The 25,948-nt window shown below is 41.6% G+C and overlaps 1 protein-coding gene across 1 annotated transcript; it reads right to left on the bottom strand.

Annotated features, from left to right (window-relative positions):
- Positions 1–225: 225 nt before the first annotated feature.
- On the bottom strand, positions 226–25,948 carry ppp1r14c (protein phosphatase 1, regulatory (inhibitor) subunit 14C). Its single transcript, XM_074615734.1, has 4 exons — positions 25,578–25,948; positions 5,263–5,346; positions 4,710–4,742; positions 226–2,719 (listed from the first exon to the last, which is right to left on the bottom strand). The coding sequence occupies exons 1-4, from the start codon at positions 25,809–25,811 to the stop codon at positions 2,645–2,647; spliced, it is 426 nt and encodes a 141-aa protein (XP_074471835.1). The 5' UTR covers positions 25,812–25,948; the 3' UTR covers positions 226–2,644.

The raw sequence follows: 25,948 nt of genomic DNA, 5'->3' as shown, positions 1-25,948 counted from the left end.
AAAAAATATGTATTTATTGTATTCCATTTCTGCTAATTGATCCCCCAAAATGTTACACACTGTTCCTTTAATTAGAGTTGCTAGTATGTGGATTTTGTTACCTTTGGACAGAGCCAGGCTGTCTGTTTCCGACTGTTTGTCAGTTGTGAGCACAGATGGGTTGAATAAAGCACGAAGACACTCATGTTTTACTCATAACAAAATGACAATCACACAGGGAAGGCATCTGTTTAAACAGTACAGAGTCCTTCTGCATTTTTATTATCAGCAAAAACAAACCACACACCACATTACATTTTAAAAACAAGAACGCTTATTGTGGATGTACAGAAGAACAAAACTGCAGCTGAAAAACTGAATATTTTAGTCTTAATAATAATAATAAAGGTATAAAAAGGAAAGTGTTTTATTTTTGTGAAATAAAAACCTTTGGGCCAACAAAATGTTCCCCCTCGACATGCGACTTTAAAAAGACATGCAAACGTAAAGCTTTCTAGTATGGACACTTTCAAAATACTCTCCACGGGAAATCCCATAAATTATAAAATATCAGCCTATTGCCCCTGAACTGTTTCTCGACAGAAAAATCCTATATGGAGTACCTCGACATGAGTCCTGGATGCATCCCAGTTGCCTATATAATGGCTTCTTCTTCAACTTATACTTCAAATTCACTGATCCAGAAAACACATGATCTTTTTTTCAAACATATCAACTATTGCTAGCTGAATGTGGTGACACCCATCCAGATTGAGGAAAGGAAATGCAAAGAGGACGCCACTTTAGACTGTATGCACCTCGTCAATAAAGACAGACACATTTCTTCCAGACACATTTCTCTGGCATCAATCGACACTGAAAATGTGTTTTTATACAACCAAAACCTGGGAAGAACATCAAAAACAGCACCATTTTTAAAATCTTTCCTGGATTCTCTCCAACGTGACCGTCACGTTGTTTCAACACAAAAAGTTCTACAAAGTCAGACATGGTAGCTAAGTCAAAAAAGTATTTTTTGCTTGATTATAAGTTCATAATATCTATATTCTTTTATCAGTGTTTTTTCTCTGTCGTTATAGCATGCAAGACGGGTGCTTTGCAAGTGTTATGTTAAAATGAAACATTGCCCTGCTTTTGTCTTTGGCAGCTGAACGGTATTATATCATATGGCAGATTTAGGTCTGCTCCATTCCGGTCGGTACACAATTTGACTGCTCGGAAGTGAAACCGGGCCCAACCCCATAACAGAGTCATGATTGTACCAGAGCTTACAGGTGTTTGAGTGTGTTGGTGCACAACTATAAATAACTAAATCCACCTCCTAAACCTGGGATTACAGCACACCTGGAAACATCTAAAAATTCTGCGCCCACTCGACGATGTTTCACAAACTTAAACTGTGGAAATGCTGTGTCACACCAATACCGCCGTGACGCATGACATTTAAGATGTAATACTCCCAGTTTTGGCACACCTTCCCTTACAGGACCTGACAGGTTTCAGTGTCAAAGTTTCAAGTTGTCCTCAGGTTCTGACTCAACCATATTTGCCTTTTAAGGTTGTCAGTAGTTAAGGTTCAGTGCTGAGAAAAAAGAACTGATCCTGAATGTCCTTTAAAGGCAACAACAACCACTATTAGAGAGGCAAGTTAGCAGAGTTAAGTGAACCAGAGTGTGAGAAACGATGTATGGGCTTTGTGCTTGAACCTAAACGACCAACTGATATGTATTCTAATGAGGGACAACACCGCGTGACGTTATATAAGTGAAAGGCCGCCAATCATACAGGTTTTGCAGTCTCGCACAGAGAACCGCAACACCCATCATGCCTTGCTGTGGTGAAAAGTACACTAGAACAGTGGGTAAAAAGCACACACACTATTTTAGCCTTGCTTGCTAAAACGTTCCCCACTCTTTCCAGAGTTTTACACATCACAAAAGGACAGAATTGATGCATTAACGCCTTGTGCTTAAAATGAAACTACAGAGCTCCCTTACGTTTGCAAGCACTGACGGAGTAAGGGGGGGTGACTTTAAAGTAGGACAAAAACTGTTGAAGACCACATTTCAATCACATGAACAATAAATGGCAACGTACAGTACATTTTGTAAAAGAAGTAACAGTAAAACACCTCAGTAAAAAAAGGACAAAATCATGAAGCACTGTGTTTACATAGTGCTACAGCTAATTTCACACCTACTGCAGTACAAACTTTTTTTTTTTTCCCTTTTTGTTGGTGTTTTAGTCTGTATGGCTGTTTTTTTTTATTACAGCGTCCGCTTGTAACATGGCTCTGAAATGTGGAATTGGGTGGTATTCATGTTGCAGTTCTGGCATGTTCCAGGGCTTGACATTTTTATTGTGGTTGTATGCTATTTTAACCATGTTGGCTCTGTTTTGCTTACGTACCTTTCAACAGTCAAATATAATAATACACCTTGTAATTCTACATGATTGTGAAATGAATGACTAGTGCTATATGTGGCATGGAGTTTTATGGTGCCTGTTTGTAAAGTCGCAGAACAGTTACTGTTATGTTTAGATAAGTTATTCTGTGTGATGACAGTCCATGTTGAGTGGGTTATAGTAGGTGGAGCTGAGATGTCGTAGTTTATGGTTGATTGATGGTTGACAATCACAGCCATTATAGGCCCTTCTTAGTTGGCGCACTGAGTTTTCGCATTCCCCTTATCCTGCCCAGCAACTCACGGACAAAGATCTGCAAGGGAAGAGAGAAAAAAAGAGTTAAGAAGACGTTTTCACACACACATAAGCAAACATACAGTTAAGAATATTACTTTCTTTAATGGTAAAAGATGCAACAAAGTTAAAAATCTGATTATTAAATTCATAATTTTAATCTTTAGATGTGTTTGTGAAAGTATTCATGACAAAAACGACAAAAAAATATACTGATGTGCGAATTAATCGCTTGAAAACAAAACGCTGCCGGTGTGTAACGGCCTTAAAGCAGAGAAAAATGTCTTGCTTTTATTTGTGTGTTGTCTTGATTGGGATGTGATCGACAGAAGACAGGTCCTAAATAACTGTTGAGAACTTAAGTAATTGGCAAAGGGTTAATTTATAAAGGAATATTTAGACATTTTCAGAAATACACTTCTTAGCTTTCTTATCGAGAGTTAGACAAGAAGATCGATACCACTCTCGTGTCTCTACGCTAGCAGCTAGCCTGGCTCTGTCAGAAGATAACAAAATCTGCCTACCAGCACCTCTAAAGCTCACTAATTGACACATTATATGAAATATATAAAAAAAAAAATAGCCCTGGTAACCACAGTTTTTTGTACAGATTAAATAAACGAGATATAAAGTGTTCATTAGTGAGCTTTATGCTAAGCATAGCCAACCCGACTGCTGGTTTTGGCTTTAAAAATTAGCTTATACAGACATGATAGTGATACAAATCTCTCGGGAAGAAAGACAATAAGTGTATTTCCCAAAATTCCAACCTATTGCTATAAGAGAAAGTAAAAAAAAATCGGACACATACATTAAAAGCTAGTTTGTTTTATAGTCTAATATTGGCATCGACCAGTCAGAAGTGATAGGAAAAAGGGACATTTATGGTGGTATTGCCCTTTAAATGATTGGATTATGAAGAGTCAGTATAAGGAAGGAGAACAAAGAGAAGCCACATCTTGGGTTTAAAGGAAGAGGTTGTATAGAGGTCCACGACGGTGTGACTGCGGTGGAGAATATGTTGGAAAAATAATCCCCCTCATTATATCAGGGGTGACTCTTCTCCTGACCCAATTACTAATGCCTCCCCCTCCTCTCTCTCTCTCCCTCTGTACCTCTCCTCCTCCTCCTCCTCTCTCCCCTACACTGTCTTTCTGCCTCTAGCTGTCTTTTCATATATCCCTCTGCATCCCTCTCTTCCCATCTCTTTGTAATAGCGTCTATCCCTCACTCTCCTCCCTTCAGCTCCTGTTATTTTCCCAGTGTGCCTTTTTCTAACAGCGCTCTCATTCCTTCTCTCTGTCATCCTCCCCTATACCTTTGTCACATTTCTCTCCATTTCTTCTGTCTTTCACTGTTTATCCCCAGCTGATGCCTTCTCTGAGGGATTGCGTTTCAAAATGGCATCTGTGCTACTCCTTTCTCAAGAGATTACAAAGCATTTATGTGTGTGTGTGTGTGTGTACGTATCAGTGGCTGTCAACCTGGTTGGACACTTCTTTGGATACCAGTGACCTTGTAGTGGTTGTCATAGTCTGACCTAATGCCACACACACACACACACACACTCGCAGATGACAGATGGGGGAGTCCAGGCTGGACGAGATCGCCGTTTGTAGAGGTAATGTGATTGGTCTGTGCTACCTGTAATCACCAAAATAGCTTAACCCCACCTCACCCCAACCCACTTAACACCTCTACACACACACGGTAAACATAACCAAATCCCTTAACTAACAAACAACAACAGTGTGTGGCTTTTTGTCCTTGGTCGTATTTAGGTCAGAATGACGGATGATGGAAAGAGATGACCGTGTGTGAGTGTCACAAGACATTAATTGACCACACACACATACACATGTGGGACACGGCGCTTCAACATAAAGTGCTCTATTACTGCAAAAATCGAACGGTGCATGTGAGCATCAATAATGTCTGTCTACGCACACGAGCTGCTGGGTCGTTGCTATTGAGCGTTTTATTGTATGACAGACATGAAACATACTCACCTCTGTTGGTTTGTAGCAGTCTATTAATGATTCCTGTGTAAAAAAAAAAAAGCAAAAAAGGGAAAACACAGTGAGTTGTTGAGGAATTAGATGTTTTCGGACATCGTCTTGACAGCTACTTTGTATTATTTATGAAGATAACATGTAAAATGAATGTACAATTCAATATGCTCTGTCTGTGGTTGGTGAGCATGCTGTCAGACTTTGGTATCAGTCTTTGAATGCACCGGCATTAACAATCATACAGGGAGAATCCAACATACAGTTGAAAAGGCTGCAATGCAGTTAAGGCTATATAGGTAACGACCTTGAATAGTTAAGTTGTTGCCAGATTTCGCAATTTGCGGGTTACCTTCTAGACACTGCCATTTATCTCATCTAGAAATCATGCTGCCTAGCTCTTAAGGTGTATTCAGACAGAACAATGTTGCACTGACTCAAGTATTATACTGAGTGAAAGAGGTTATACATTGATTCAAGCACAGTATATTACAATGGAGGTTTGCTAAAAATAGATGTAGGTAAAAAGACACACACAGTCTCAGGGGTATACCTGTAGTTTGCTGGCTCTCTCGTCGTCACTTGTGACCTCCAACAAGTCATCTATGTCTATCTCTACCTCTGGCATCTCTTCCTCCTGAAACACAACAACACTCTTGGTTAGTGAGCTTCCTGAAACAGATTCATATCAATAAGACAAGGATGTGAAAACCAACGAGAGGAGATTGGGCAAACAGGAAATTATGTTGGAATGATGTTCACAAAACACTGATGCACTGACTTGTCACGTTTTTACACCCTTTTTCTTTTTTTAGACACAAACCTCTCAACAAAACCAACCCCAATTACACACTTTCTCTCACTTTTCTCTTCACATTTCACCTCTGTATTCAAAACACTGTTTCCACGTCTCTCTCTGCACTCCATGCTCCAAGCAGCAGCCTGAACGTATATTTGCCTATTAGGAGCAGACATCATATGGAAATGTCATTGTGCTGTGCCGCGCTGCACAGGGCTGGGTCGTTTAGTGGCTCGGTGGTTAGAGGCTGTATTCTGCTCAACACCACTTCAAAGGTCCTGTGTTCCTCTGGTTCAATTTATTTCACCACAAGGCTTGTGCAAAAGAGGCACGCAGGGAGGATCAACCCTTTCCTCCCAGCTACCACATGATGTATCTTCCAAACGCTCCCTTTTGGGAATTAAAGAGCAAAGAAACTGAGCGCAAGTGCAGCTTCTTCATCCAAGTGGTGGCCTGAACTGCTCAGTAACAACATACTACATGATTGCAGCAAAATGGACACTGCCATTCCACCCCAGTATTGCCAGGAAATATGTCCATATTGGATGATTCCGCTCCTCACGATTTACATTCATCGCCAACATTCATTGTCAGTGAAGGAAGGTGGAAAGGGAGGGTGAATGGGTGTGTAGCTAATGGGACTTTGATGTCCGTTGCCCGCCGTTTGCGTCATGTTACAGACCTGCAATTATGTTTATGTGTCATTTTACTACCCGTAACCACGATCTTTACCTAACCTTAACCAAGTGTTTCAGTTGCCTAACCTTAACCGTACCTAAATCATTTGATAAATAGCCTTATGTGTTTCAACCCACTGTCGGAGAGAAGAGATAGCAGAAAGCGCAGCTGGTACCTGTGTATCGATACTATGGAAAATGAGTATTTAAACCGTTTAAAACATTCAGTATTTATGTGTCGATACTTTGATATTTTTGACAACACTAAAATCAATGCAGTCAGGTTCCAATAAAGAGCCATGTCCAAGCTCCATTTAGTATCATTTTTGCAGTTTTGCTAATCCCACTGAGAATCAACACCCAACTCTTCAGCTATTTGTGGCATTCGTCGCCTTCGGCTAATTGATTTGGTCATTTGGTTGAATCATAATGGCTCTCACCAATCCTTGACCCCATATAAAACCCACAATCAGCTGTTTCCAGCAAATATATTCACACCGGCTTACTGACTGACCAAAGAGCCAAAGTAAATAACTGGCTGAAGATAAGCCGATCATAAAGGTGTTGTTGCTGTGTGAGTTTGAACGTTTCTCACGACCTTGATGATCAAAAATTGGTTCACTTCTCTAAAACGGTTGGCCATAACATACACCAAAATAAAGATTTTAGGTTGAACACCCTTGTTGGACAGCGACCAAGACTTTAAATACCTCTTTTGATGCATGCTGGATGATCCCTGGTTCCCTTTGCCCAGGATGCTACTGCTTCCAGTTTTAAATCATGCCATGCATATATATGTGTGTGTGTGTGTGTGTTTATGTGCTCTCAGAGGACTCCTTTATGCTTTCGCCTGGAGCGTGCACTGGTATTCAGACACAGGAACACGGAGGATGGAAGGACGATTTGATTTAGCTCTCAGCATTTAAAGCTCAGTCACTGTGATTCCACTCTTTGGCGTGGGTGGGTTGATGTGCACAGAATGGAATTAGCTCACAATTATACCTTTTGAAATTACAATACCAAATGCAAGACAAGTGGCAAATGTGGTACATTATGTGCCCTATATGTTCGACAGCACGACGACAGATATATGACCTATTGCAACTGGAGTTTTTCATATAAATCGTTAAAACAACCGGAATGCAAATGCTTCAGATAAGCAATAAACACTGACACCTGACCTCAAAAAGTCCACTTAACATAAGTGACACTCGCGTCTTGTTTGCACATATCTCATTTGCATTTGTTCACACACACACACACGCACTTGACACTCATACACACACTTGCACACATTCCTGAGCTGTTAAGAGGCATTTACACAACCTGCATTTTAAGCATCTTCTCAGCCTCTCTACAGACGAGCGTCCCCTTCGACCTCCTCCTCTGAAATCTCCCTCCGCGTCTTAGCGAGAGGGTCTCGCTCTGAAATCCCCCCCTCGTTACGGAAACAGAAAGGACGGGCGGAGAAACGAGGGAATGTGGCGGAACATATCAAAGACCCGTCATCTATTACTATAGAAGTGTGTGTGTGTGTGTGTGCGCTGTGGAACCAGAGGACTGAGGTCATATGCAAATGTGTAAACATCAGAGGAGTTATTTCAAACTGAGGAGAGACAAATGGATGGATGCTGTCGCCATTTAAAATTCTCACTTGATTAGTTTCTGTGTTTTTCACTTTCATGTCAATGTGGTCCTCTATAGAATACTGTCCTACAAAGCCAAAGTATAATAGTTGAAAATAGAGTCAACACCATATAGAATTATTATGCAATAGAAATGTGCAACAAAACCAAGCTGTAGGGACTGCACTTTGCTCGTAATATAACCCGTTTTCTCTATTTGAAGAATTCATATTAGTGATTGAGTCTGGTATGCCACATACTGTAAATAAAAACGTAGCTAAATCCAGTTATTATGGAGGAAAATGTTACATCAGATAATCTCGTCCTGCTTAGCAGAGTAGCAGTAAGTACCGCCTCTGCAGAACTGACATGATTTGATGTGGTCAAGCTAATGGTACCTTTTAAATCCCATATTAAAGGTGTTATTGATAATATTGAACCACTAGATGTTTCATTCTCCCTCCCCTGTTCCATTGCATTCACTTCACAACATGTCGTTGCCAGGCACTTAACGTCAAAGTCAGCCAGTTTTTGCTAGAAGTGGGAACCGAACGCCAGATTTCTCCACAGAGATAAACAAAACATTCATTTAGGGCCCGCCAAAAAAATGAAAATGATTAATTCACAATCATAATATATACTGTATATTTTTAGGAAAAGCCTTACTTTTATTTGGCACCTTTCTTAAAAAACTGTGGATGTAAAATGTTATCAATAACGCCTTTAAAGATGAATTTATTACGTTAGCTCATTGGCTCAAATGGACAAGAAAGCTGAAGAAACAAAATCACATTTTGTTGCACGCTTCAAATCTTACAGTCTGCAGATCTGCATCGTTTTTGGTTTTATGTTATGTATGTATATCAGAGCCTTCAAACTCTTTTCCCCCAATGTCACTGTTTCTGTAGTTACTGATGTCTGATGAAGCAGTATGGGTCGGGAAAATCCCTCACCAATTAGGTGGCTTTTTAGAAAAACTGAAAATGGCCAAGCAACATTATTCTCATTTTAGGCCCCAAAAATATCGACAGACGAGGCGGACCATGTTTCATGCCCTTAGGACAGATGAAAGCCATTAGAGATCCAAACTAGAATTTCAAGAACGAATCATCACAGACGGCTGCTCTTTCTTCAAAGGTCAGCTTGTTTACACCTCACAGCAGCTACCTGCCAGTTCTGAAATGTGAGCAGGGCATAAAGATCATGGCCTCGGTCATGAATGCCAAAAACAAGATAAGAGACGTATTAAAAAACCAACAGTGAGTGGTCTCTCCTGCTTGCATACTGTGGTCTGCTAGTTTCTAAGAGCTACAGAGAGAAGCTTTAACCTAATAATAGAGATGAATAAGTGAATCTATCTATCTATAGTAAGGCGGTTATCACTCAGTCTGACTGCTGTGTGTGTATGTGTGTGTATGTGTCTGACTATTCCACTTGTCAGCAGGCAGTCCGTCACCCTCTGTCAGTGTGATTGGTGATGACTAGGGCAAGCATGGCCTGTGTGTGTGTGAAGCATGACTGCAGGCAATCGCAAGCGACGTGCACATCTTCACACACACACACAAGTTTTTGCAAACCATCAATCAGAGAAACGCTCTCCACAGGGCTTTGTCTCTCTGTGGAGCTTGCGAGAAAGTACCTAAGTGTGTTAAATACACTGCGTGCTATGACAAGAATGGAAACACTCGGACACACTCACACACTTAAAGTGCAGATAAACACTGAACTTGTCGCCGTCCTGCTGGTGATTGAGAGTCTGAAATAGTCGAGGTCACACCCACTGCCCCCGGGGGAAATAATTTTCCATCTTGCCAGCAGTGGAATGGTGACAAAATGACAGCGCACGATGCCAGGAGACATAAAGGGACAGGCGAGAGACACAGGAATTAATTCGAAAGAGTGCCGAAACAAGATGTAATTTGGGATTTTGTAAGACTGGAGAGAGACATGTTGAAAAAGCAGAAAAAACACAAATAATATAAACTAAACAGAAATAAAGAATAATTTGCAAACGGCATACAAATTCTTCCTGAGCATGTTGGACATTCACACGACAAACACAAAAGATAAAATATTATTAAAAAATTAAATAATATTGAAATAATTTCTGTAAAAAAATATATTATTTTGTTAATTTTGTTATTATTATTTTTTATTATTAAATTGAAAAAATACTTTGTTTTTGAGTGTATTGTTGAGGGACACTATTACATTTTTGGAAATGAGGATATTCACAGTTTGAAAAAAGTGAAATATTGTGGAGAATCACAAAAAAGATTTAAACAAATGCATGAAAAATCATTTTTGCTTGATGTTAGTGAAGTTACATTAGACATCGTTACCTCTTTGTGTGTATTATTTGCATTATCTTAGTAAAAAAGTGTGATCTCAAAATAGGACACTGAACATTAGTGTAATAGTTTACTATGTGATAGTATGAAATTGGGCAGAAATAAGAATTTGTGTGTGCGCACTACAGAAGCAGCATTTGTTACAGATGATTTGTGTTTGCAGAAGAAAGTCACAGTGATGAAAACAGGAAAGGAGTCAGTGTGTATCCTGATGTGTAGACGACAGCGTGTTGCAAAAGAGATAACAAGGACCAAAGTGTTTGTTGTAACGAAGGCAACTTCTGAGTCGACTTTGTGTGAGAGCCAGCAAGCAAAACAGAGCGAGACAGGCCAGCCAGTGTTTTTGTTTCTGTGTTTTTGTGTGCAGAGAAAGTGTGTGTGCACTTGTTTTCACCGACAGCTAAGCAGCCAGCAGCGTTTCTCAGTCTGGTTCGTCTGCGGTGAGGTGAATCAAAGCTAATGTGAGCGGCCCGACCCCGTGACTCACCGCAAAACTCTATTCAGACTCTATTCAAACACTCCACGAACAAAGAGTCAAGCTCCTTGTGACAGGGAATCACTTCACTCGGCCAAGTGATTCATGATTATTGCTATTTATAGCCTTCTTATATGAACTAGAACTACCAGTTGAAGTGATTAATTGCTGGGGCCAGTCATATGGAAAGATAATTATGTTAGGTGGGTTCAATATTCTTTTTAAAGTGGTATTTCATGCCATGCACAGAAGTCAATCTACAGTTAATGATTAGATAATATCTGGGTAGCTATAGCTGCTAACTTGTGATTGAAATCCCACAGTAGAACTTTGTTTCACCTCTGAAATAAAGTCTGTTTGTTAACCTTGCTAGCCTTATACTGCAAGAAGTGCATTAAAGAATAAGGCACACAACACAATTGTCCCTGAAAAATGAGTAGCCTACAGCTCTATAGCAAAGTCAAAAAACTAGGAAATGTTAACTAACCTGCCACGTTTCTTTATTTGTTCACCTTATTTTTGACAGAGATGTGATTTGAATATAATCAATGCAAAAATGCTGAAAAGTAAAAATGATTATGACAAAGCTAGCCTCCCTCAAAAAAATACATTGTGTATACCCTTCAACTCTGGCTATACATGCCTACTTTGACTTTTTGACATTATTATGCCATAAAAATGTGCAATTTTGGAAGAAAAAGAAACGTAAAGTTAACAAGAACAACAAAACAGAGGTTAAAAAAAAAACTGAATTGCAGTAACATAGTAATTTCTAATTAAATACTGTATATTGTAACATAAAAAACACTATAATGGTACTATAAAAGCACTCTCTAATGGTAGTGCTATGTCGGCTGCCCCATGGATGGATAAATAGAACTGGATACAGCGTCGGAGGCGGGCTCCCGTCCATTCTTATGCATGATAATCAGTGGCACATGAAGCAAAAAAAATTTGACTTCCGAGTATAAAATGACCTGGATCTTCCAGCGATCTTCCGCATCCATTGGGCCTATAAAGCAGGCACACTGGCGTTTCCTTTAACCCCGCCTCCCAACCCTCGCTCAAGGTGGATATGGCTATAAGTGCATTTTACGACTTTAGGATCTAATGATTTAAAAAAAGGGGCAAGTGTTACTGGGAAGTTGATTTACCTAAAAAAAAATTCCCATTGATTCACAGACATCTCTTTCCCAATGTAAGTCTATGGGAAAAAGTCTTTTTGGGCCCAATAACATCACATGATGGACGCGGAAGTTGTAATTCCACCATTTGGCCACTATGTAAAATGTGCTTCAAAGCCAGGTGCTCTTCCTGGGCAGCTTTGGCTCCCCCCCTTCGGTTACATGAAATTTCTCCTTGCAGAAATTAAACTTTTTTTTGCTCTTTATGGCTATTTGTAGGTCTAAAGTGTGATGTTTAAAGACTGCATTATGAATAGAGAGATTATTCGATTGAGTATTTTAGCACTATGGCACCACCGCGGTACAGGCGGTTGCAGAGCGGCGTGCTACTGTGGCTAAAAGACTTTGTCAAGACAATCATGGCAGCTGTCAGGTACATATGGAGGCTTAGCAGTCGACACCGCTGTCTTTCAGTTGTCATTTTCTCTCCGGGCATTTTTTAGTGTGTGAGAGAGAGAGCGAGAATGTGTGAGAGACAGCGACAGTGTGGTTATGTTCCAGAGGTGCAAAGAGCACAGGAACGCTCAGTCTCTGCCTGTAGGTTTATTGAAACTGAGTGTCGGTAATACACACAGATTGTGGCCGACTTTGACAGATCCCCCACATAAGTTAGATAATATTGAGCGCACACACACACACACACACACACACACACACACACACACACACACACACACACACACACACACAGTCTGAAAAGGTTTCAAAGAGAAGTTATCCGGTGAATAAATTAATAAAAACCCGCACCTTCTTTAATCACAGCTCTGTAGGCAAGTGATGAAGATTATAGAGAACCACGATGGTACAGGAAGAAAGTAAGGTGAATTTTAATAGTAAGGAGATGCTAAAATATTCAGATCATATTGTAAACAAGGAAAAGTCATTAAAAAAGTATAGCCGGCACAAAAGAGACAAAGAAAAGAAAGCAAAGGAAGGAAAGATTTTCACGATATCAAGGGATGTTTGTTAAATCAGGGCCCATGCGGAGATGAGAGTAACAGAGAGGTAAACAAGACCGCAAAAAAGGGAAGTGAAAGGAAATGTATGAGAGCGAGTAATTAGAATGCATAAGAGGAGAAAATAAGATGCAGGGAGAGATGGGGAGCGCACAGATAAGTGGGTCACCGTGATGATGAGGCAGAGGAGGATTGTGCAACACAGTAAAAACCTCACAGCTCAGCTTTCTTCCTCTCTCTACACCGCCGTGCTGTGTCACATCAAAAGGATGAATTCGTCTTAAGAGACTGTGTGAGCTGAGGGAGAAACTACTGCACGCCAGAGGACAGAGGGTGAGGATGGGACAAGTAAAAAAAAAAAAAGCCTGAGATGCCTGGAGGATCAAGGTAAACAAGAGGACAAAGGTTTCCGTGTCTCAAAAATATACTTGGAACAGTAAGGACAGAAGGTGCAACGGTAGATAGAAGTGTTTCTACAGCTACTTCCTGCCTCCTCCCCCTCCAGCGATGTAATTTGCTGAAACCATACAGCACGGATGATGTGACTTCACTGGATAAAGTTAGCTGCTGCAGCAAAAAAGCTCTTTCCCACGCTGATTCAGCGGTACTCTAGAGGACATTGTATATCAGAGAGGGGAGCTGCTAGGAAAAAGAGGGTTGGGAGGGCGGAAATAATCCTCAAAGGAGATTCCCAGTCAAAAATAACAATGATTCTGCATGCTGGAAGCTAATTAGGATCTAAATGTCCTAATCATTCATTCACTGCTTATGGTGAGGGTTGCTTCTCTACAATAGGGTTGTAGTAGCAATGTCCTAGTCTTGTACCCCCAATAATTGTCCGCGTAGAAACTCGCAAACTCAGATGTAAGTCTGTAAGTGGCCGTCCCACCAGAGATACCTATGGTATAGTTTTTGATTTACAGTAACAGTAAGCGTCAGATTTCATGTATTATACGTGATCAGACGGTATCGTGCTTTATTTATATTCCCCACAGTAACTATGTTTACATTCTTTTTACTTGGTGATCATGCAGAGAGAGGGTGAGCTACGCACTTCCTCAGAAGGGCTTGTCCGGCCCGGTCGCACGAAAAGTCACATGTGAATGGCACGATAACGCGCAAGGCAAAAGCGTGTAAAAATAACATTGTTCTTGCTTTAGGCGTGTCATTTTCACGCCATTTAGTCTGTACTGACTGCAATGCAAATGCATCGGTGTGAATATGCTACAATTAGAGCTAGCGACGTAGAATAAAAATAAAGAAAGACACGTTTATGGCGGACGGGAGGGGAGGTGGATGGGTCCAACAAACACACAGCTTTCACCAGACCGGTGTTTTTTTTTTGTAAGTTAGTGATGTTTGTGTTTTCCACACTGATGTTACGTTGTTTTTGTACATATTTTACTTAGTTTACGTACTTATTTTAAGGCTAACCATGACGTTTTTCCTAAACTTAACTAACACTAACTAACTTAACTAACATTTACGTCTCGGTGAGGCAAAACGTGACACTGACACGCTACCCTCTTGTGGACAGGCGGGTCTATCGCACGCTGCGGGGTGATATCGGGTTGGCTTGTCGGATGGTCGAATAGCTTCGGAAATCTCCACCCCTTTCCGACATCCACACCCACTTCACGCCGCGATAGGCCAGCTGTGCAGATGTGAGAAAGGAGCCAGGTTTTGAACTTCTCTCTCTCTTCTCTTTCTATATCTGTCACTTTTAACACTATGAATGCCTTCCAAGAGAAACTGTCTGAAAATGGGCACTGTTATAGTATATTTAAAAAATATCAAACAGTGAATATCATGTACTTTATCAATAAAAAGACAACATCATCTGCAAACTGCAGAGATGCCACGATACCGTCACTAAACTGAGGACTCTCCCAGACCTCTGAAGCAACAGTCATACAGTAGATTTGACTACTTGTAGATTTGGCATCTCACATCCACCAGACAGACAGAGGATTGTTGTGGATTCATCCAGCATCTGTCTTGCGACTCTATTTCACAGCTTTGTGATTTTGGGGAGGCACATGATTCATTTTACTGTGTTTACCAGGCACACAGTTCCTCCCTGAGGCTAATGCTCTGACAGCTGGGGCCCATTTGGACCTTTGCTCTCGGTGCAAAGCCGAAAGCTTCCAGCCAAACTGGACTTAAAAAACGTCAATAGCACCAAGGTCACACTGCCGGCCAGTCAAATGAATGGATTTATTCAAATTCGGAGGCAATTAGAAAAAGCCTTTGTTGTGGGGACATGGAGTGTAAGCGGGGACATGGAAGCGATAAACCTACCAAGAATAACTTACTTTGAAAACATTTAATAGTGCTTCCTTACTGACTGCTGCCAAATGTGCGCAGTCATTGCAGCACATTCAAAGGTGGACATACGAGTCAACTACCCACCCACATGAACACACCCTGCTGACTTTGAAAGTCAAAACAATAATCCTCCTTCTCTCCGTCTTCCCCTCTCCCTCTCGCAGACACGCGTGAACGACGACAGTGTTTTTCCCCAGTGCCACCCATAGAGAGTGACTCAGTGTTTGTACACAGCAGCCAGTTTATAAAAATGTGTCGGCCCGCCGACAATGAAACCAGTGATTAACTGGATCATCTCGGGCTGGGAGGGGGATGTCATAGGAAGACAGGAAAGTCAGTGTGCGAGTGTGAAAATTCAACACATCTCTTACCTTATCACGGTTTCGGCAGCTTTCTATTTTTGCAACTCTAGTTTGCACAATTTGCATCTGGCATGTCACACGACTATGATTGCCAATTGCACTTGCCATTTTAAGATCTTTTTTTTCCGTACCACATTTTGTTATTTCCAGATCATATTTCACCCTATCCATCTTTATTTTCTCTTCTATGCAGCAGGCGGATTGACATGCCTCCCTGGGGGTTTGTAGAAATATCAAAAACCACCATGACAGCATTGTAATATCACAGCTAAGGCCCATAAACACAGCATACAGGGTTAATAGAGTGGGAAACCATGAAGGACGGGGAGGAAAGGGTACAAGGAAGACATAAGCTGACAGCAAGAACAAAAAATAAGACGACTACTTCCTCTTTTCAACATTTTATCATCATTTTATCACATTTTGGGGTAATAATTTTCAGCATTGTAGGTTTATTCTGCGGAGGCATCATTCTTGTTGAAGTTATCACACTATCAAACAATTAACCCATTTGTGCCCAAAAGCTATATTTAGTATGATAAGGAAAAATGCCACAACATTTGTTTTGATTGGACAAAAGTATTGACATTTGGTACAGACATACTTTGGGCAAGTATCTAACAGTACAACTATGAACTTTTTAGATCGCATGAAAAATCACACTTTTATCAATAGACAAAGTCAGGATTATTAGAAATAAAAATAGGAAAATTCAATTCAATTCAATTCAATATTTTTTACACTGCATATGTCTACATATCTTTGATATTCAACTTGTTATGAGTTCATAGATACCAAATACTTGTAGTTTCTGAGATACAGCAATTTTCTTATCATACTATATCTAGTATTTGGGCACAGACTACTGTTTTTTCCTAAAATATAATGGAGTCTATTGTGAAAAACAGTAGTCCCATATGCCCAAAGATTAGATATAGGATGCTAATGGAAACTCACTTTTCAGCCAAACGGTTTGACCGATTTTGGAAAATTTCTTCAGATTTGTTCTTCGGCAAACCCAGAGAAAATTTCAGTTGCAGGCACAAATGGCTTTTCGTACACTTGAATGGGAATATGTGATTAACAGTGTCAACTACAGGACATAAAATGGCTAATCTACATGTATGTGAAAGCCACCGGGATGACAGCAGAACAAAAGGGAGAATCACAGAGAGGAGGAGGAGGAGGAGGAGGAGGAGTAGGATTAAAAAAACAGGTGGGTGGGTGTCCCGGTGGGTCGGATGTTGAGACGAGAAAGACGAGGTAAAGTGTAGAGAATGACAGCATGTATGGAGAAAAAAGGTGGAACAAACACATTGTAACCTTTATAACTGATATTTGACACCTTTCTGCTGTTAAGAACAGCTGGTGGCGATCTGCTTGCTAAAAGGCCCTTCTTGTCAACACCTCTGATTTGTTTAGCAGCAGATGCATGCGTCTGCAGGTGTTACGTGAAATGTGTCAACGCGCGCTCGGTACACAGAAGTGCTAAGCGAGCGGCTATTTTGGTCCGTGCAATTTTAAATTGCGGGGAGATAAATGTCTGCCCTTCCCAAAACACAGATAACAAACACGACAATGACCTTCCAGACCAGATCCATAAACGCACCAGGGTTACCCATCAAAACAAACATCCCATTGACTAAATCTCCCAATCTGTCAGCCCGTCTGTAATTTAATTAATGGTGGCCATTCTGGATCCATGTTTATAACGTGTATGTGTCTTTCTTTTTTCTCTGTTTAATTTCCACACTGCTTTTTCCACGCGCTTCCTTCTCTTTTTGACCTTCAGCTGATTATAAGCCGCAGCGGGGAGCCACCGTTCTCAAAAAATAATGAGGTAATCAAGCGTATCCCACTTCCTGTCATCAGTCAGAATGAGATGTATTCAATTGATCACTGAGTTGAATCACATCCATCAACTGTCAGAGGTGATGGATGCACATTTTAATGGGCTAATAACGGATGGAATAATGAAGACACCCCATATATACCTGCAGCGTAACAGCAGCCTAGATCATACTTTATTATCTACTTACACCTACATAGTATATCCAGTATAACCTTAATGGTAACACAATGCCTTTTGTGTGTCAATATGCATGTGTTTATCCCCGTGTGCGTGCTATTCCTAAACCTATTGAACGACGCTAATGACTTGGCTTGAATTGCACTGTTTACTCCTCAGCCTCCCAATGAGGTTCACATGATACGCGGCTGTCCTCCTTCCCAGCAAGAAAAACATGAAAGGAGAGCAGAGGGGACTGTTATTGACAAGGTCACAGGGAAACAAAGGGGGAGGAGAGGAGATCATGATACCAGAGTTGTTCCGATACCAATACCAGTATTGGAAATGCGTCCGATACTGCTCGAAATTCGGGATTGGGTATCGGCGAGTATACGCCAGTCTATGCACCATTCCGATACCATGATTTATTAAAATAAATCAACTTGTTTAACCAGAAATCTCTTCGCAGCTCCAAAACAGAAGCCTTCACTGTGCTGTCGCCCTGGATGTATCATTGCTGCCACTGGCAACAAGATCAGCGAAGAAGAACTGATTGCAGGTAGTTTGTCACGTGACGATAGCAAACAACAACAGTGTGGTGCCAGTGGAGAGTCTAACGGTAGTCAGAGCGTGGAAAATGTCAGCCACTTGGCAGTACTTCACAGTGGAAAATCAAAAAATCCAAGTAAAACGCTGATATGTACAGTATGTAAGGCTGTCGTTTCGAGGGGTGGCACTAGTGTTGCCAATTTCCACAGCAGCAATCTTATAAAACATTTGATGATGCATCACGCGAAAGAGCACGACGACTTAACCGAGACAAAGGAGAAAAAAAAAGGACGAACCAGAGCAGCAAACGTTGGAAACCGCATTCCAATGACGAGATAAATTCCACAAAGATAGCCCAAAAGTGGCGAAGATATTATATTTATCACGCTGGTATCGGATCGGTATATCGGCCGATACCGCAAGATCAGGTATCGAATCGGTATCGGGAAGGAAAAAATGGTATCGGAAAACATCTCTACAGACAGAAAGGGGTGACGGTTTTCTTTTTCTACCTAGAAGTCAGCCTTGATATCATCAACAAAACCCCCATTCCTTTGTCCACAACATACACACACACCCCTTGGGACAGCCTTACACAAAACAGTGTGTATTAACCAACCCCCCATATTGTGGTGATGATCCAGAGAGAAAGAGAGCAGCAGGCATAAGAGTTAGTATTATCCACGAGAAGATGCTCCATCTCTTAGTTCCTCTTGCTCCATTTGGTCCAAATATGCACACTGACCTATGTGTGTGTTACAATTGAGGACAAGAGCTCATGCTCAGTCATTCATGAAAAAATACCCCTGACCGCTCGCCACCCCATATCTGCCAAAGAGCAGTGGAAAATCATCAACCCAAAAAAAAAGCATGTAGGGGCCTTTATTACACACATCAATACAAACACAACGACACAAACACACACACGAGGCCCGAGGGGCTGGATGTCGGCAGCTCGTACACATGACTGAGCTTCATTGAGTGGGGTTCTATTGACGCAGAGCCATGAAAAAGTAGGGCATTACAGAGTCCCTCTCCACTCATTCTGCAGCATGCACCCCAACAACACACACATGAAACTGCAGAGTCAGATTTACCGCTCTATCAGTCTTTGCTGCTCTGTTTCACAAACACACACACGAACACACATCGAGTCAAGTCTGTTTCTCAACAACCTCCATTGATTGTCCATTGATAAGTGCTCTCAGACGGACATCGCTGTGCCGCCTTTTAATCACCCAGGCTTGAGCTCAGCGTTAATCTGCACTCCAATACAGTCTGGTCCATTCTCACAGTGGGCTACTGAATGAGTGAGTGGGCTAGTGTTTTTTTTTTTTTTTATATCTCCGCAGCGGCAACAGACGTGGCCGGAGACATCAGTTTTTGATTTGTCCGCCCGTCCGTCCGGTCCATTCTTGTAAACGCAATATCACAGGAACGCCTGGAGAGAATTTCTTCAAATTTGGCACAAACGTCCCAACGTCCCAACTCAAGGATGAACTGATTAGAATTTGGTAGTCAAAGGTCAAAGGTCAAGGTCACTGTGACCTCACAAAACATGTTTTTGGCCCTAACTCAAGAATTCATATGCTAATTATTATGACTATTTCAAAAGGATAAAATTATGAAATGATGACATTTTGGACAGACATGGATGTAAACTGCAACTTCAGCAACTCGGTTGGCAGAGGCATACAAACGCGAGGCGGTAATTCTAGTTCAAATTCTAGACGTCGTGAAGACGGTGCGCAAAGGATGGAGAAATGTGTAGAGTATAACTCATGGAAATACAAAGACAAAAAAAAATATGCTTTTTGTCAACACATCCTTCAAAGGATGAGAAGCATAACTGATTTTTCTTTAATTTTTTCGTATAGATTTCAACTTCAAGGTGAAATCAAGATTAGAGCTGAAAGCATTTGTTTAAAATGAATTATAATTCTAAACAAAAATGCCAAACATTCTTTGGTTCTAGCTTCTCAAATATGAGGATTTGCTGCTTTTCATTGTCTTGTGTGATAATAAACCAAATATCTTTTGGACTTTTGGTTGGGCAATATGAGCAATTAGATGACATTAGAGCTGCAACTATTAAATGAAAACTGTTTTGATAATTGATTAATCAGTTTGAATCATTTTCTAAAGGAAAAAAAGTCTAAACTGTCTGATTCCAGTTTCTTTAATGTGAATATTTTCTGGTTTCTTTACTTCTCTATGACAATAAACTGAATATCTTTGAGTTGTGGACAAAAGAAGACATTTGAGGACGTCATCTTGGGCTTTGGGAAACACTGATCGTAATTTTTCACCATTTTCGGACATTTTATAGACCAAACAACTAATCGATTACTCGATAAGATAATCAACAGATTAATCGACAATGAAAATAATCATTAGTTGCAGCCCTACATGACATCCCCTTAGGCTTCGGGAGATTTATATAGATGGCATGTTGCACTTTTGTCTTACATTTATTATACCAAACTTAATGAATGCATGATTAATGAGTACTGAAAATAACCTGCCCTAATCAAGATAGAGTTTGATTCACTGCTGATGGAATGATGGATAGATTGCAAAACTGCTATTTATTTATGCAAAAGTGTTGCTGATTATCACTCTAAATTATAATTGGAGGACAAAACAAAAGTAGTGAGGAGAAGTACTGAGTGTAAAGGAGTTGGAGGGAGAAAACACTGCAGCACCTTATTTACAGTATAATGCAATTGTGAGCAATGGCATTGTCAGACAACAACAGAGCAGAAAATTAATAAGCTGCCGTAGTCCAGGGCTCCACTGTATTAAGAGCTGTACTGGGAGCGCCGGGTCCTTGGTTTCTCCCTCTCCTTCTCTCTTTCTCTCTAAGTCACCCCTCCTTTCTGTTCTCTCCTCTTTCTCCTCTCTCCTCACCGTCCTTTGAACGGCAAAATGAACAGAGGCAAACACATCCCAGGAGAGCAGAGGGGATCCATCTCTGACAGAACTCACCTTCTGTTATCCCTATCGCCCAGAGAAAGAGAGAGGAGGAGAGAGGCGGAGGCTCAAGGCAGATTAAAAACCACAGTTAATGAAAGATATAGAAAGCGGAAAAAATACCGGTGTGATAAAAAATTGGTGATTTGTTAAGTCTTGTTTGTTTCAAGGTTAAATAAATAGTTTGACATTTTGGGAAATTAGATTTCTTGCAGAGATTTTGATGAGAAGATGGATAAAACTTATGTCTGTCATATGGAGTTACATCTAGGAGAGGCTTAGCTTAGCTTAGAGGCTGTGGCTGAGCTGTAGAGCAGCTCATTCATCAATCGGAAGGTCCAAAATGTTCGGAAGTGTCCTTGAGCAAGACACTGAACCCCAAATTGCTCCCGAAGGCTGAGCCATCGGTGTGTGAATGAGTAGTTAGATTAGATCCTGATGGTCAGGTTGGCACCTTGTACGGCAGCCTCTGCCATCAGTGTATGAATGAGTGTGTGAATGTTGACGTATAGGCTAGACCGAGGGCTGGGAGGCGGGGTTAAAGAAAACTAGCTAGTGCGCTTCATGGATGTATAAAGAGAACTGGATACTGCGTTGGAGGCGGGGCCCCGTTCATTCCTATGAAAGTTGCTCAGTGGCGCATGAAGCCTCAATGGCTCGACTTCTGTCTGGAAAAGTACCCGGATCTTGGACACATGACTCGGTCACGGGGTCCCAACGTCACGCCGTCGTCACGGCTTACGCTCCAGCCCACGGTCTGGGTCTCAGTCACATGAACGGAGGAAGGGAAATAACTGGATTCAGCTATTAGTTCATTTTACAACTTTAAAAACTTATTTTTTTAAATAAGGGCTATTTAAAGTGTTCGTACTGGGAAGTTGACTCACCTCAAAAAATATGATCCCCTGAGTTACAGACGTCTCTTTCCCAATGTAAGTCTATGGGAAAAAGTATTTTTGGGCCCAATGGCATCACGTGTCTGACACGGAAGTTATAGTAGCCTACCGCCGTTTTACCGCTACAAAAGTCGAGATCAACGGCCGGCGCTCCTCCTGGGGGCTTGGTGCGCTTGCTGTATGGGCCCAATGGATGCAGAAGATCGCCCGAAGAGCCAGATACTTTATCACTCGGCAGTCGAGCCATTTTGGCTTCATGCGCCACTGATAAGACTCATAGGAATGAACGGGAGCCCGCCTCTAATGTATCCAGTTCTTTTTATACATCCATTTATGAAGATCACAGACACGATAATGGTATCAATCTTCTCATATAACTCTCAGCAAGAGATAAGCATATTTCTAAAAATGTCAAACTATTCCCTTTTAACATCATTTCTGTTTAGCGAATAAGATTTGTAGTTGCTTGTTAGTCTATGTCAATGCCTTAAATCAGCCGGCTTTTTCCTTGACTTGCAGATATTGTGTGAGAATACTTTAGGTCTCCACTTGGTCTGGGTTTTTCCAACCTAAGACCTGAGACATATTTCGGACAGGACAAATTGGTAACAGATATTCTCACCTACCTGTTATTGAAAACCAAAATCCAATTTCATCCGAGTTAACCCTCTCTGCACTCCATTATCTTCAGCATCAGCACAGCCACCACCCCCACACAAACACACCGTGATGCTCTGTAGTATCAGGTTTTCTTATGAAACTGATACAGAGGCTGACCTTTAAGCCAGATCAGCATCGCCAAATCAGCAGTCTCTCCCTCTCTTTATCACACACACATATAGTCAACACAAAAAAGTACACACCTGTGTCTATCTTAGGTCTGAACATGGAGGTGTTAACAGGCGTGAAGGGAGTGTGACTTCCTGTTTACAGTCATGTGACCAAACATCATCAGTAAAGCAGTAAAGTCCACCTGCTCAAACATTGCATCAGTATCTATTCATGGACGAACAGATGAAAGTGAGCCTTAACAATGCACCGCGGTGACAAGGTGTCAAAAATAATGATGTACTGGCTTCATTACTACCTTCTGTCCTCTGAAATGCTGCAAGTCTGTCCATGTCTTTCTACCGCCAGTCAACGCCGCGCTTCCTGCAGCAGCCAGCGTGATATCAGACCGGCAACGACGCACCAGAGAGCTTAGGGATTATCATTTGATATTATCCCATTTGCTGTGTGAACGACATAATATGAGGAGGTGTCATGCTGCTGGGAATATCTACACTGAAATCTGGATTGAAGTCAGGGGGGGGGAAAGGGACGTGTGCAGACAAGAGAGTCTTTTTCGACAGTAATACTACAACATAGTGAAATAAAAGATTGATTTCCATCTAGAAATCACAGCAGACTGGCTGCACACGAAAACACTGATTTGCTGTAGTGACCATTGAGCTGTATGTGCTTTTGCATTAAACAAATCACAGGTCCATTGGAAGAGAAAAAGGCAAATGTTGCTCGCTGAGCCGGTGCACTCCAGCCCTCATCGAAAACATCAAATAGATCAGTCGATCCGTTGCTGGGGAAGCATCATACGACTTGTACATCAAGCGCACCTGCTGACGGCGGACTGACACGCAGCCAAGAGCTCATCCGGCTTTGAAATGTAAACCAGTCCACGCTCAGATGGTGCTATGCAGCTCTTTTCAACTTAAGTGAGAACCCACAGCAGGACTATAAAATAGAGGAGGAAGCTTGCAAACAAGATGACAGTCGTTAAATAAAAAAAAAAAAACAGCAGCTTAGGGTGTTATAGATGGCTCCGGATAAGATTTTGGTGATGTTGAAGTAGATGGAAGCAGTTTGGAGCTGCGGGAAATCGTAATGGCTTTGCACACATGCAGACAATCTCATTTGCCTTCAGTATAAGGAAGAAATATTTGCATCGCAACCGAGACAGACAATAACGCTTTGAGGTTGACATCCAGGTGTTTCCCTTCTTGCACATGCGCACACACGCTGGGATCAATCTTAGGAATAGTCTGAGATACAGCAGTAAACGATAACCACATGCATACTTAAATGATAGTCTGACAGGTTCATGTGTGCAGGCACGTGTGGTTGCACATGAACCGATTGCCCCGTCGTTTTCCTCTCTGATTGGCTGAATCTGAGGGTGACAGACTAAAAAACTGTATGCCTGCGGCGTGCGTGCGTGCATATGTGTGCGCTTGTGCAAGACCCTCTGTTGCGAGGAAGGGGGTCAGAGCCAGAGGAGGTGATTGGCTGGTGAGGAGAGTCACAGCATCAGCACATCCTTAACCCACTGCCCTTCTTTCCTCTCCTCCAGTCCATCCCCCCATCCCCCAAAGACACACACACACACATGCACTTACACATCACCTATAGAATCCCTCTCTTTCTGCACCCCCATCTCTACCTCTCTCTCTCTCTCTCTCTCTCTCTCTCTCCACACACCCTCAGACCTCCCCCCTCCTTAAATGTCAAAGAATGCGACTTGTGAACGTGTGAGAGCTGCAGAGCTGTCAATACCGTCTGGCGACAGATCATCCCTGGAAAGGTGAAAAGGGGGTTGAAAAAGGTCAGAAATCGGCATCAGAAAACGACTGAGGAATTAATTCCAACACATACTGTGAGCCCCGCTTCAGGGAAAACTGAAATCATGGCTTCTTAACATGCCTTTTGCTCTCGAGGACTATACCCGATTTAGAAATGAACACCAACCACAGGGAAAAAAACATGATTGCAGAATGCCGTTTCCCAATCTACAATTAGAATATAATGGGAAAAAATGGACACAATCCCAAACCGCGACCGGTGCGTAAAAGGCGCAGCCGTGCGGTTTCTCTCTCACTCTCCCTTCTCATTCTCGCTTTATTTAAACCAGCCATCACTCTCTCTCTCTCTCCCTCAACGACAGACCGAGCGGATAAGAGAGGAGACAATATATTGTGGTCAAAGTCAGAGTGGAAAGAGCCAACATTATTAAACCAGACAGCCTTTGTGTCTCTTATAGACGCCCCCTGCCATTCTCGCCTCAGCCATATACCAGCAGGTATCATCAGTGTAGCAGAGGACAAAGAGACACCAATAAACCCAAAGACACAGAGTGTTTAATGGAGGATGTTAGGGGTTTGCTGTAAATATGGGATAGCATTTTTTTTTTCTGACAAAGGATCGGAGGTGATCCAGATAATGCAAATCAAGGCATTCAGCAAGCTAAATAATAATTAATGTGCTGCTAAAGAAGACATGTAAATCCAGAGGACAGATGGTAATTTTTGTAATGGGTTGTTTATGAATAATTGTGATGTGTTTTTTTTTTTTTGGTAACAGTATTGTCTATTGTATGTGTACTTTTTCTCAAACTGAGCTGCCTATGGATGCAAAATGAATTTCAGTGCAAACCGACAATAAAGTTGTATCGTATCGTATTGTATCGTATCATATCGTAAACTCGGTCCAAAAGGAGCAGCTATTAACACATTAATTAGATTAAGTGAGTCTAAATTTTGGTATAAGGTTGGGTTTAAAACCATAAACATATCACATTGATAAAGTAGGTATTCAGGACCATCTGAATGTGCCATTCTGTCCACCTGTCTCCCTATAAATGTCCATATGGTTTTTGAAGGTGCACTAACGTGATTTATGCTCCATCACTCACCTCACAGTCATACAACTCGCTGAGCTGCTCGATGATCCACTCCTCCAGGACGAGTCTTTTCCGCAGCTCTTTCCTGTCGTACTTGACCGTCACTTTGCCCTGTTTCTTCTGCACCGGGTCGTCGCTGGTGATGGGTCCGGAGCCAACGCAGCCAACTCCGGGCGCGCCTTGGAAGAAGACGCGGCTGGCGGCGCTGGGCAGCGGGGCGCTAGTCTCGGTGCTGGCGGCCGACATTAGGCGGATGTTTTGTGCGGGTTGTTATTAATTTAAGAAAATGTGTGAATGAGTAGAGGTTGAACTGCTGTGCTGAAGGAGAGACTGCGAGCTGCACAGCAGACAGGAGAATGGAGAGGAGCTTTTAAACAGCTGCT

Source organism: Sebastes fasciatus, chromosome 18 (assembly GCF_043250625.1).
Source record: "Sebastes fasciatus isolate fSebFas1 chromosome 18, fSebFas1.pri, whole genome shotgun sequence".
Classification (NCBI taxonomy): domain Eukaryota; kingdom Metazoa; phylum Chordata; class Actinopteri; order Perciformes; family Sebastidae; genus Sebastes; species Sebastes fasciatus.
Note: the sequence above shows the minus strand (reverse complement) of the source record. Positions and strands in the feature narration are given on the sequence as shown.

Coding starts and splice junctions, on each gene's coding strand:
- ppp1r14c (XM_074615734.1), bottom strand. CDS start 25,811: ATGTCGGCCGCCAGCACCGAGACTAGCGCCCCGCTGCCCAGCGCCGCC. Junction 5,347..25,577: donor GCGAGTTGTATGACTGTGAG/GTGAGTGATGGA, acceptor GTTGTGTTTCAG/GAGGAAGAGATGCCAGAGGT. Junction 2,720..4,709: donor ACTGCTACAAACCAACAGAG/GTGAGTATGTTT, acceptor CTTCCCTTGCAG/ATCTTTGTCCGTGAGTTGCT.